Below are 13,197 nucleotides of genomic sequence, written 5' to 3' on the forward strand. Positions count from 1 at the left end.
TCAGGAGTTCAACCTCACCACTGGGGAAAATTCACAGTTTTGAAGAAGACAGTAGGAACTGCAGATGCTGGAGAATCTGAGATAACTAGGTGTAGAGCTGGATGAACACAACAGGCCGAACAGGACGATGCTGCTTGGCCTGCTGTGTTCATCCAGCTCTCCACCTTGTTATCTCTATTTTGAAGTAGGGATGGCCATTCCTGCTTGCCATACCCAGTGACTCCATGAAATCTATGGACTATTGTAGGCCTTCAGGCTGGTTTGAGTCCATTGATGCAGTGGAATGTGTATTCAGTTTATATGATGAGTGCTTGGTTTCCCTTTTTGGTGGTTTTGCGGACTGGTTTTCATTCTCAGGATCTGTCTGAGGCCTCCTGGTGTCAGCTGGGTTGGTGGTTTTTGGAGGTTGTCAGTTCTCAGATCTGGTTGTGGTTGGTTGCTGTTGGTTCCCCTGGTGTGGAACAGGCCTGTGTCGACAGGTTTCAGAATCGCTGTTGGGATTCCTGTTTGAGAGGTAGCTCTTTCCATTGAGATTGGGGCCTGCAGTTATGCTAATTACAGGCCTGATATCTTCATGCAAAATCTGCACTTGCCATTGTGTTTGTGGTGTTCACTTTGAGGTCAGTTGGCTTCCTGACAGTTAAGAGTATGTATGGATGTACTTTGATTGAAGTTGAATGCCCGATATCTCTGTGAATGACTATTGAATGAATAACGAAAGTTGAATATCTGGTAATTGTATAGACTCTCAGATGCCTGTGTTATATAGCCCCAAGTGTAAAAGTTAGTTCCAGTCTAGAGTGTTAGGTCTGATTGTTTGTTCTCTTAGGGCTGAGTTGTGAATTGTATTTTTTGGTTTGAACAATGGTTACAGATGGCCAGCTGTATTATTGTGTATTTTTCCTAGAGCTCAGCCCAGCTGCCACCCCTTTTTAAATGTTTTGAAAAATTCAGGGTTTTGATTCAGTATTTTAAATGATGTGGATTTTTGCTCAGTCTTACAGCAACAGTTGTCGAAAAGTACGTGTCCTTACCCTTTCTCCCACACTCCTTTGAAATACAGCCACTGCCAGATTGATTCAATAAAACTTGTGAATGATACATACTGGCCCAACTTGCTTTGTAAACCTTAAAATGAAGCTCTGGAATGACTGCTATGTTTCAAGAATTATCATTTTTATTTGTTTCTCCCTGTTACATGGGATCTTTTCTGTTGCAAGGCAGGTGGGACCTCAATTTAATGTCTTACCTGAAAGATTGCACCTCAGACAATACAAGGACTCCTTCAGTTTGTGCTAGGGTGTCAGCCTTGATTTTTGTGCTCAGTTTATGAAGTAGGACTTGAAGTCAGAACATTCTGACTCAGAGCTGAGTATCAACCAAGCCAGAGCTATTACAGGTTTTTTATATTTCCCGTCCCGATCTGCTGACCAACTAAGTGAACCATCAGTGGTTTCCCAAAGATAACAAGGTGTAGGGCTGGATGAAGACAGCAGGCTAAGCAGCATCAGAGGAGCAGGAAAGCTGACATTTCGGGTCTAGACCCTTCTTCAGAAAATTTCCCTACTGATTTTCTGGTTGATGTCATTTAACTTGCCACAGAATCTGTGGTTTAATACCAGACTATGTAGTGCAGATACCCACTGAGCTGTGCCATTTCTTTTAGCAGAACTTTTAAAAATCATTTGGTCTAAAAATTTACGAGGAAAATCAAGACTATGACTATAACCCTATGAATATAGACTTTGCTAGGTCCATGCTGGGAAGAACTGCCAGAGGAGGTTGGGAAGGAGGAGATAACACGGTGTTGAGCTGGAGGAGCACAGCAGGCCAGGCAGCATCAGAGGAACAGGAATTAGCTGCTAGGATTTCAGAAGGGAGATCATGGCATGGGGTGGAGGGATGAGAAAGCTGCAAGAAGCCTGGAATAGAGGCTACAATGTGAGGGGCACAGACAGAAGAAAGCTGTGGGGAGGGGAGAGCAAGAGGTTGCAACCGTGCATGGTTGAAAGTAGAGTTGCAAACAGGTGTGGGGAGAGACAGTGAACAGTGAGGAGAACAAGGCTGTAAAGGTGTTTTGAACCTATAAACAAAGGACTATTCAATTAATGGATCTAAGAAAATATTAAATCAGTAAGGTGACAAATATCTTGCAAATTAATATACAGTTACTAAGTCTGCATAAAAGGATGTTATTTATTGTTGTCACATGTACCAAAATATAGTGAAAAGTGTCGGTTTGTGAGCCAAACAGGCAGATTGTACCATACAAAGTGCAGAATACAGTTTTACAGCAGCAGAGAGAGAGAGAGAGAGAGAGAGAGAGAGATCAACGTTCACATTTGAGGGGTCTATTCAAAAGTCTGACAACAACAGGGAAGAAGCCCGTTCTTGAATCTATTCATATGTGTATTCAAAGTTTTGTATCCTTTGCCAGTGGAAGAGGGTAGTAGAGAGTATAACTGGGGTCAAAGCGGTCTTTGATTACATTACTTGCTCTCCTGAGGCAGCAGCAAGAATAAACGGAGTCAGTGTATGGTGGCTGGTTTGCGTGATGGACTGGGCTGTGTTCATGGCTGTTTGCAGTTTCTTGAGGTCTTGGGAAAAGCACTTGCCATGCTATGTTGTGATGCATCCAGATAGAATGCTTTCTGTGGCGCACCTATAAAAATTGGTAAGAGTCCTTGCATAAATTATACTTGGGGAAAAATGGAGTATATCCCACTGTTATGAAAGCTGTGCAAATTGTTAACTTTAAATCCGAGATTGAGATCCAAGATGCAGTGACTAGGTTTGTAACTGCTTGGTTAAAATGTTCCAGTTTTGTGCATATGCAATGAAAACATATTGGCTAGGTCTTCACCATTGTGTGGAAGGTGTGTTAAAAGTGATGGATTTTTATGCGTAGAAATTCGTCAGTTTTTTCAAAAATCTTTTGTTCCTAACTTAATCCTGTTGTCTTCTAATTTAATGACAGTGGAATCTAGGAGATGAGTTTCGGCCTTGTGGTTTGTAGCTTTTAAGTTTAGTGGAATGTTGCTAATTATTGAGGATATTGGTGGATTCTTCTAGTTCTACTTTTGTGAGCGTCCACATACCCCTATATTAACACAAACATAGAAGGTATTGTTGCTACTCAATGTCATAACCTAATGAATGAGTTCATGAGAATGGAAAAGTGACCACCAAAAATTAAGGAAATCTCCACAGGAGCTCTCAGCAAAACAAAAATGTTTTGTCCTTGATTGCTATAAAGTCTCTAACATAGGAAACATCCCAAAACAGTTCTGAGGAATAACTGAACAAGAAGCAGACTAATTTAGTAAAATAAATGTAGGGAATGAGTTGCCAGGATGGGCACAAGTATAAATGAGTTTCAGTGGTGACTCCCAGACAAAGTCATAAAGTAATCAATGGTTAGCGTTCAGTCACTGTCAGAAATGTAACATTACACTATATTATTTAAAAATAAATGTACTTCAAGTAAATCTAGCTAACAACAAGTTTCATCCCAACAGCCAAATTCAACTATAATGGTAAATGAATTCAACAAACAGGATTAATATTCATGATCCTGCACATTATATGTCAAGATTTATATAAGAAACAAGGGAAAGACTGTTAATTTCTTTAAGCTCAAAAGATTGGGAACCCACATCAATTTGCTTTCTGTATTATCGTTCCTGTGTAAAATGCAGGATAATTGGGTTACTTGAAACAGAAGGAATAGAATTAAGGAAGAATCCACCGTTGACTGCTATTTTTATAACTTGCTGGATAAACATATCCAGGCTTTGGATTTGCCGATGAGATGGTGAAGCATACAGGCTTTTCCAATTCTCCATTATATACTGTTTTTCTAAGCTAGTTCTGCCACTTTGAACCCATTCTAGTGGAATGAATTTCAAATCTTCCAGATCACTGTCGACAGATAAATTGTCACCTTTGAAGATATAGTAGAATTTGGAATTGAGAAGATTCAACAAGGCACAAGATGTAGAAAATACTTGAACATTAACAAGTTTTACAGTATAGGAGCCAACATTATGTGACTGTGAGTCATGAAAGATGTTAAGCACTGCATTGTTTTTTATTTGTATAACTGGGGACTTGATGGTCTGCAAAGCCTGCAGCAGAGGTTGGATCTGGAAAAAATCAGCTTCTCTGCTCAGAAGATCCAGCTCTCGGAAATCAGCTGGAAGGTCCAAATGCGATGTTCGAAGGAAATTAAGGATGTGTCGAAACATTTTTCCATCTCTGTCTATGAAGTAATTTCCTTGCTGATCCTTACTGGTCGGAAGATCCCCAATAAACAGTGAACCAAGCATCGATTCTGGATAGCGAGTTAAAGTCATGAGGGAAGTGGTGTATAACATTCCTCCTACATTCAGTGTTATTGGTTCCGACATGGTGAAATCCTGAACTTAAACCCTGTAAGTAAAATAAAGAGTATAATATGGAATCTTGTAAAGAAACAGCATCGTTCAAAAATCATCTATTCCATCCTGGCAACAATAATCCGGAATCATGTAAAGCAACAAAAAAAAAAATCAGGAGAAGGCCATTAAGGCTCTTAAGCCTTTTATGTATTTTTTAAAAAAGAGTAATGATAGTTATTAGCTGTGAAACCAAAGACTCCTTGTTATGTTACGGATTAATTACCTAAAGCGTGGTGAGCTTCAGCACTAAACACTCATTATGAAGGCAGCATGACTTTCTGTTTCCCTTTTTGGTATTTAAGGGATACTACTACCATTTAGTACCTAATTCAGAACAATTTTGTGCTGCAAGTCCTTCTTGCTGTCAAGTGGTGAGAGAATTACTGAGGTTTCATTGAGCTTTCACTCATCATCTACCAGAGCTGGACTCATCAGTTAGTACGAAGCAGGGCAAACCCTTGGGCCTTCCTGATCTTGATTTCTCACTGATACATACAGATAAAAATCAGTGAACTACTGATAGAATGTAAACCTTTTTTTAAAAAAAAACTTGATCCTACAGAGTCAACGAGGTGTACAGTTGGATGAACCCAGCAGGCCAAGCAGCATCAGCGGAGCCGGAAAGCTGACGTTTCAGGTTGAGACCCTTCGAGGCCTGAAACATCAGCTTTCCTGCTCGGCCTGCTGCGTTCATCCAGCCCTACACCTTGTTATCTCAGATTCTCCTGCATCAGCTGTTCCTACTATTTCTTGATCTTACAGAGTAACCATTTTGCTAGACAGCTGTGCTTCTCATGATAAATCGAAAGTAGGATACTCCAATGCTAACAGGGATAGCCAAACACATTTTGTTAAGATATGAGAAGGTGAAATACTGTTGCATCACTAAACAAAGTAAACTTTTTAAAATTATGGATCCCAATTTACTTTGCTTGTCAAAACAAATTGAAATAGGCAATGCGCGTTAATCTTACTAATACCTTTGAAAATGATTTAGTTCAAAGAATTAACTAAATCTTCAAAACCATGTACTTAGATCAACAAAAGATACAGTTGAATAGTCCATGAAAATTCTGGAATAACCTGCATTTAATGTCTGTTCTTGCCTTTATGACATTAGCAAAAGCAAACAAACATAGTCACACCCTAGACCACAAAAGCATTAAGACATTTTAGATTTCGAAAATATTTAAACTGGTTTCTCATGTTTCTAAAGTTTATTGCTATCCCAGCCACCTCATTGCAACAACTCACCCAGTTAATTAAAATTAATTCCAAGTTAGACGCAAATGGAGTAGAAACTGGACACAAGAAATGCGTGGTGCAGGTGTTCCTTATCTCCAATCTCAAGGTTTGCTCAAATAGAATGCTGGGAAATGTAGTCTTGATACTCCTTGTCCCAGAATGCACTTCAGATAATTTCATGTGAAAATAAACCTGCTGCACAGGAATTGGTGTCATGTCTTTCTTCCCCTCGGGCTGTAGGCATCGCTGAAAGGCCAACATATGTTGCTGTTGAAAAAGTGGCGAAGCCCCTTCTTGAACCACTGCAAGTCTTGTGGTGGTTATTCTCAGAATGCTTTTAAAGGAGGGAGATCCAGGATTTCAACCCAGTGTCAATGCTGGAACAGAAATATATTTTCAAGTCAAGATGGTGTGTCATTGGTGAGAGAGCTTGAAACTAATGATGTGTCCATGCACCATCTGCCCATTCTGTTTAATGGTGGCGCAGATCATGAGTTTGGAAGGTTTTGTCAAAAAGCCTTGGCAAGTTGTTGTAGTGTATGTTGTAGATAGCACACACACTGTGCACTAGTGATTTATTTACCCTGTTTAGACCTTTTTAGAACTTGGAAACAAAAACAAAGTTGCTGGAAAAGCTCAGCAGCTTTGGCAGCATCTGTGAAGGAGAAAACAGAGTTTACATTTTTGGGCCCAATGACAGTTGTTGGGGGGGGGCGGGCGGTGTTCAGTTACTCATATCAAAATATCTGAGTTCTGTTATGTGCTATCATTGTTGTTATTGTGTTATTCATCTTTGAACCACGTTTTCCTCCAAACAATGACATTGGTTCCCTTAGCCACATCGGTTTTCCTCATCAGCGTCCTACCAACACCCACTGCCTTTTCACCTGCAAAATTCTTTTGTATACAAGAGAAATCTAAGTCCAAGCAATAGTGCTACTGGTTTCAGATCCAATTTGACTGCGTTTACTCAGTACCAGGGCCCAAAATAATGCAAAGCTAATATTAAAAAAAATTAACAATGATAAAATCTTTTACTAGAGAATCAAAATGTCAGAAATATGTAGCAAGTGGATTAGCATAACTCCAATGCTTTCTTAGTTAAATTTAAAACTGACTACTCTATTCAGGCATAATACTCAGTTATCCCCTATCATTATAATTTTTAAAAATCATTCATGGCATCTTGATGTCACCAGATGGGCTAGCATTTATTGCCCATCCCTTATTGCACTGGAACTAAATGACTTCTAGGCCTATGAGGGATGGTTAAGAATAAACCACATTGTTATGGGTCTGGAATCACACATAGGCCAAACTAAGCAAGGATGGCAGATTTCCTTCCCTACAACATATTAGTGAATGAGATGGGTATCAGACTGTTTCCTGGGATGCCAAACTGATTTATGATGAGAGACTAGATTGGTTAGGATTGCATTCACTGGGTTTTAGAAGAACGGGGGAGGGGGATGGGGTAGTGGGGGAAGGTCATAGAAACCTATAAAGTTCTAAAAAGAAAAACCGAAAGAACTGCGGATGCTGTAAATCAGGAACAAAAACAAGTTGCTGGAAAAGCTCAGCAGGTCTGGCAGCATCTGTGAAGAAGAAAACAGAGTTAACATTTTGGGTCCAGTAACCCTTCCTTAGAACAGTTTGGAGGAAGGGTCACTGGACCAGAAATGTTAACTCTGTTTTCTCCTTCACAGATGCTGCCAAACCTGCTGAGCTTTTCCCGCAACTTGTTTTTGTTCCCAAGTTCTAAAAAGGTCTAAACAGAGTAAACACAGTGTGGAGCTGGAGGAACACTCCACCCAGTCAGGCAGCATCAGAGGAACAAGAAAGTCGATGTTTTGGGTTGGGACCCTTCATCATGAGTCTTCAACCATATATTGAAAAAAAAAGTTACTACAGCTACATCTCCTTTCTCAGTATGAGCCTACGCAGCTGGCTCATACCCTGTGGACTCCAGGCAACATTCAGACCAGCCCAGAGTTCTGATGAAGGGTTCTGACCTGAAATATCGATTTTCCTTTTCCTCTGATGCTGCCTGACCTGTTGTGTTCCTCCAGTTCCACACTGTATTGACTCTGACTGCAGCACCTGCACGTCTTGTTTACAGGGTAGACAGGAAGGATGTTCCTGATGATCAGGGAGTCCGGAACCAGGAATCAAAGTCTATGGATATGGGACCATTTTGGGCTGAGATGAAATTTCTTCAACTAGAGAGTGGCGAGCCTGTTGAACACTAAGGTACGGAAAGTGGTTGAGGCCAAAAATAAAACAAAAATCAAAAAAGGAGTTGGGTAAAGAGATCACAGGGTATGTGCAGGAAGTGGGAACAAAGTACTGAGTTAGATGATTAGCCCTGAAGGGCCAAATGGCCTACTATTTTCTATTAACAACAATCAACATATGCTTGTCATTACTCTAGCTTTTAATTTCAGATTTTTATTGAACTCAAATTTCACTATTTTTCATGGTGGGATTTGTAGCCATTTCCTCAGAGCATAAGTCTGGGCTTCTGCATTAATAATCCAGTTACATTACTAGTACATCTCCCCATTAAATCTGTTCATGGTATATAGGTGTACCTGGCGTTTATTAGCCATCCCTTAGCGTTCTTGAGAAAGTTGTCGTGAGCTCTACTCTTGAACCACAACAATCCACCTTCCAACTATTAAAGGTTTCAAATACAACAAAAATAAGTTATACTTTGTACACTGTATTGTTAATATTTCATACACCAATGTCTTAATTTATATTGATGAATTCAAATATTTCTAACAGTAGATTTTTGACTTGTCCATCATCCACACAGGCCACTTTTATTTCAATGTTTACTAAATAAAATAACTTCATATTGCCTGAGACATTTTTTGCCGTCTTTACTATCCTAGCACCATAGATTACAATAAAAAGAAACACATTTTTGTAAAAGTCATTTTTCATTGAAGTTGCACAAAACAAAAACCACATATTTTCGCTTTACAAAGTTACCACCTGGAAGGTTTAGAATGCTAAATTCAAGTTTGTATGTGGAGAATTGATATGAAAAACAAAGAGCAAGAATTACATAATTGCCATAACTTGCTCACATAGTGCATTCCATTTGGTACACAGTTCATTGTCTTGGGAACAAATCCTTAAATGGGCACTTGCCAAAATCAGTGTTTCAGTTGGGCAAAACTTGTTGCCAATGAGGTCTGAAGCTAACTGATCACACATTGAGGATGGTAGCCAATCAGAAAATATTTTTATATTGCAGCTTTCAATTCTGCCATGATTGATGGTCATGTTCAATTCAACTTCTGCCCCAGGTAAATTCGGGTCCATAGAGAAATAGTGGCTGATACTGAACTTGGGCGTTCTTCCATAGATCCAATCCCAGCTTTTAAGGTCCTCGGTAAATTTGCTAATCCCTGGTAGCAACAAATTGTCTTTCGGATCCACTAGCAGAATTTTGCTTTGACAGCCACGGCGCCTTGCGTACTCCACTGCAATAGCATCCATTAATAGATCACAAGTTAGAGTGGGATCCACATCACAGAGATTTTTCACAGTGGCAGGTATACTGGGGGTAGCGTTGGTTTTTAGACCTTGGTAGGGTGAGTGAAGGACAGAGGACAAAAGAAGCCTGTTAGAGTTGCACAGCAAGGTGCAATGGTGATAAGCAGATGTCCTTCCAATCTTGGATGCAGTGCCTGAGATTTTAAAGGCTCCGTTGAGTAGCAGGTCACACCTGTCCGTGGCTAACACGTTCAGCTGAGGTCGGATCCTCTTCAGAGCAGAGATAACCAACTCCAAGTTGCCACGCCTGTCATACCTCTTCTTGGAGGTGAAGAAGGTCAGGTTGATGTTTCCCAGGTCGTGATACACCGTTCCTCCCCCACTCCTCCTCCGGCTCAGCTGAATGCCTCGGTCCCTCATGAGTTTCAGATTGCATTCCTGCCAGGGGTTCTGGTGACGACCGATGACCACGGTGGGGCAATTCCTCCAGAGCAGGAGTACATGCCGATCTCGGGACTGCACGTACTCGTGTAACCAGTCCTCCAGCGCCAGGTTCTCGTAAATATCAGTAGACATGGATTTGAGGAGCAAAGCGCCGCCGCCCCGGGACTCATCCAAAGCGGCCAGAGTGGTGTACCAGGCACGGGAGAGAGTTCTCCACACTGCACGGGTTCCAACATTCAGCAAGGGCATCCCGCCGCTGCAAAACATAACCTAACAATAAAACTAACCACAACACACAAGGGCAACCAACAGCTGCGCCTAGAAAACCGAATGTCAAAAACTGACTCACCTAATTCCCCCTTTTGAACTTTAGTCTGTGCCTGAGCTAAGCCGCCCTCCTTCGGCCCAAAATCCTCGGGCTCTATCGGTCACTGCACTGCGAGAGGAAACTGCTGATAAACACCACTCTTTCTATCACACATAGCGCCATCTACAACAAGGAGGTGCCTCAGAGCAGCCTCTCTGTAGGTTTGATACAGCGCTTGCACCCTCCTATGGATTCTGGGAGGGCCTATCTTCTGTGACTGGGACGGAAACTTGATCACATTCCATAATTCCAAAGTTATATTATAGCTTTGCTTGTAATGACAAAGTCCGAATGAGGTTAAAGAGATCAAACTATGCTTCCATCTTAAGTGGTAACTTGAGAAATGGCTAAACAAAATCCATCACCAGAGGTCAAATTTAATAATCAAATATAGCTTTCTTTAAGGATGGGGATAATTCAGAAAAAGTGATTAGGACGATAGTGGCTCAAAATAAATCCAGCATGTAAGTAGGTTAACATAGTGAGCTCACACTGAAGCTGGGGCTGAAAGAATTATTATGTTAGAAACGAAGTTTGGGGAAGAATATGGAGACCAGCCTCACAGATCTGCTGAAGAGGCTGTTCACCAGATAATGGTACTGTCTAAATATCATAAGGAAATATTGTGAGTAGGAAATGAAATTCCTATGGCAGGTAATGTTGGAGTACTGAAAGGTCAAACATTGATAAAGAGGCATTTTATCTGGTGAATACTTCATAAGGATGTAGTGTGGTTCTGTGAAACATGTCACACTGGATGGGTAGTGGGAAAACCTCAACATGCAATCAAACTAGCACATTTAAAACTGAGACCAGATTTTGAAGAATCATTCAATACAGTATTATTGATTGTGTGGAAACATGTCTGAAAATAGAATTAATAGAAAATAGAACACTTATCCTCAAAGTTGGATACAGAGGCTGTAATTTTCTAAAAATCTTTGGATTCTAGAGTAGTACTGTAGGATTGGTAGATTGCCAATGTGACACCCTAATTCAAAAAGGAAGAGAGGCAAAAAGTAGCTTGTGAAACCAGAGCCTCCTGCAGTGCCCGACATGTCCATCCTGGGCCTCCTGCGGTGCCGACATGTCCACTCCGGGCCTCCTGCGGTGCCCGACATGTCCATCGTTGGCCTCCTGCAGTGCCCGATATGTCCATCGTTGGCCTCCTGCAGTGCCTGACATGTCCATCGTTGGCCTCCTGCAGTGCCTGACATGTCCATCCTGGGCCTCTTGCAGTGCCCGACATGTCCACCCCGGGCCTCCTGCGGTGCCCGACATGTCCATCGTTGGCCTCCTGCAGTGCCCGATATGTCCATCGTTGGCCTCCTGCAGTGCCTGACATGTCCATCGTTGGCCTCCTGCAGTGCCTGACATGTCCATCCTGGGCCTCTTGCAGTGCCCGACATGTCCACCCCGGGCCTCCTGCGGTGCCCGACATGTCCACCCCGGGCCTCCTGCGGTGCCCGACATGTCCATCGTTGGCCTCCTGCAGTGCCCGACATGTCCATCCTGGGCCTCTTGCAGTGCCCGACATGTCCACCCCGGGCCTCCTGCAGTGCCCGACATGTCCACCCCGGGCCTCCTGCGGTGCCCGACATGTCCATCGTTGGCCTCCTGCAGTGCCCGACATGTCCATCCTGGGCCTCTTGCAGTGCCCGACATGTCCACCCCGGGCCTCCTGCGGTGCCGACATGTCCATCGTTGGCCTCCTGCGGTGCCCGACATGTCCATCGTTGGCCTCCTGCAGTGCCCGACATGTCCACCCCGGGCCTCCTGCAGTGCCCGACATGTCCACCCCGGGCCTCCAGCAGTGCCTGACATGTCCATCGTTGGCCTCCAGCAGTGCCCGACATGTCCATCCCGGGCCTCTTGCAGTGCCCGACATGTCCATCCTGGGCCTCTTGCAGTGCCCGACATGTCCACCCCGGGCCTCCTGCAGTGCCCGACATGTCCACCCCGGGCCTCCTGCGGTGCCCGACATGTCCATCGTTGGCCTCCTGCAGTGCCCGACATGTCCATCCTGGGCCTCTTGCAGTGCCCGACATGTCCACCCCGGGCCTCCTGCGGTGCCGACATGTCCATCGTTGGCCTCCTGCGGTGCCCGACATGTCCATCGTTGGCCTCCTGCAGTGCCCGACATGTCCACCCCGGGCCTCCTGCAGTGCCCGACATGTCCACCCCGGGCCTCCAGCAGTGCCTGACATGTCCATCGTTGGCCTCCAGCAGTGCCCGACATGTCCATCCCGGGCCTCTTGCAGTGCCCGACATGTCCGTCCCGGGCCTCTTGCAGTGCCCGACATGTCCGTCCCGGGCCTCCTGCAGTGCCCTACATGGCCATCCTGGGCCTCCTGCAGTGCCACAACGATGCCATCTGAAGGTTGCAGGAACAGCAACTTGTATTCTGCTTGGGAACCCTGCAGCCCAATGGTATCGATGTGGATTTCACAAACTTCTAAATCTCCCCTCCCCCTACCGCATCCCAAAACACGCCCACCTCCTCCCCGCCTCCCTAACCTGTTCTTCCTCTCACCTATCCCCTCTTCCTACCTCAAGCCGCACCCCCATTTCCTACCCACTAACCTCATGCCGCCCCCTTGACCTGCCCGTCCTCCCTGGACTGACCTATCTCCTCCCTACCTTCCCACCGACACTCACCTTTACTGGCTCCATCCCCACCTCTTTAACTTGTCTGTCTCCTCTCCACCTATCTCCTCCTCTATCCATCTTCGATCTGCCTAGCCCTCTCTCCCTATTTATTTCAGAACCCTCTTCCCCTCCCCCATTTCTAACGAAGGGTCTAGGCTCAAAATGTCAGCTTTCCTGGTCCTAAGATGCTGCTTGGCCTGCTGTGTTCATCCAGCTTCACACCTTGTTATCTTGGATTCTCCAGCATCTGCAGTTCCTATTATCTCTGATACAAAGTTTTAGTGTTGTTACCAATGCAGCGGTGACCTCTAAAAATGAGATTCAGTAATCCATACATGGTAGATAGTAGGCTTAATAAAGTGATGTATCCGGTAAACACGTTTCAGAGATAGTAGGAACTGCAGATGCTGGACAATCTGAGATAACAAGGTGTGGAGCTGGATGAACACAGCAGGCCAAGCAGCATCAGAGGAGCAGGAAAGCTGATGTTTCGGGCCTAGACCCTTCTGCAGAATTCTGAAGAAGGGTCTAGGCCTGAAGTGTCTG

General features: G+C 43.8%; 2 protein-coding genes across 6 annotated transcripts in view; both read right to left on the reverse strand.

The window, feature by feature from the left end:
• Positions 1-1,233: 1,233 nt before the first annotated feature.
• Positions 1,234-13,197, reverse strand: part of LOC125453238 (BTB/POZ domain-containing protein KCTD21-like) — a 32,840-nt gene continuing 20,876 nt past the window's right edge. Inside the window, exons 1-3 of one of the 5 annotated variants that reach the window (XM_059646768.1) lie at positions 9,985-10,099; positions 5,694-6,061; positions 1,235-4,431 (exon numbers count right to left, since the gene is read on the reverse strand). In XM_059646768.1, coding sequence (XP_059502751.1) covers positions 3,675-4,409 — 735 coding nt within the window. In that variant the 5' untranslated portion in view covers positions 4,410-4,431; positions 5,694-6,061; positions 9,985-10,099 and the 3' untranslated portion in view covers positions 1,235-3,674. Of the gene's footprint in view, positions 4,432-5,693; positions 6,062-9,984; positions 10,100-13,197 lie in introns of those variants that run through there. The other 4 variants (XM_059646769.1, XM_048532555.2, XM_059646770.1 and 1 more) reach the window with 4 other exon arrangements.
• On the reverse strand, positions 8,167-10,101 carry lipt1 (lipoyltransferase 1). Its single transcript, XM_048532553.2, has 2 exons — positions 9,985-10,101; positions 8,167-9,891 (listed from the first exon to the last, which is right to left on the reverse strand). The coding sequence occupies exon 2, from the start codon at positions 9,882-9,884 to the stop codon at positions 8,754-8,756; it is 1,131 nt and encodes a 376-aa protein (XP_048388510.2). The 5' UTR covers positions 9,885-9,891; positions 9,985-10,101; the 3' UTR covers positions 8,167-8,753.

Source organism: Stegostoma tigrinum, chromosome 6, assembly GCF_030684315.1.
Source record: "Stegostoma tigrinum isolate sSteTig4 chromosome 6, sSteTig4.hap1, whole genome shotgun sequence".
Taxonomy (NCBI): domain Eukaryota; kingdom Metazoa; phylum Chordata; class Chondrichthyes; order Orectolobiformes; family Stegostomatidae; genus Stegostoma; species Stegostoma tigrinum.

Excerpts from the sequence above, each read along its gene's own strand:
- lipt1 (XM_048532553.2), bottom strand. The coding sequence starts at position 9,884 with ATGCCCTTGCTGAATGTTGGAACCCGTGCAGTGTGGAGAACTCTCTCC.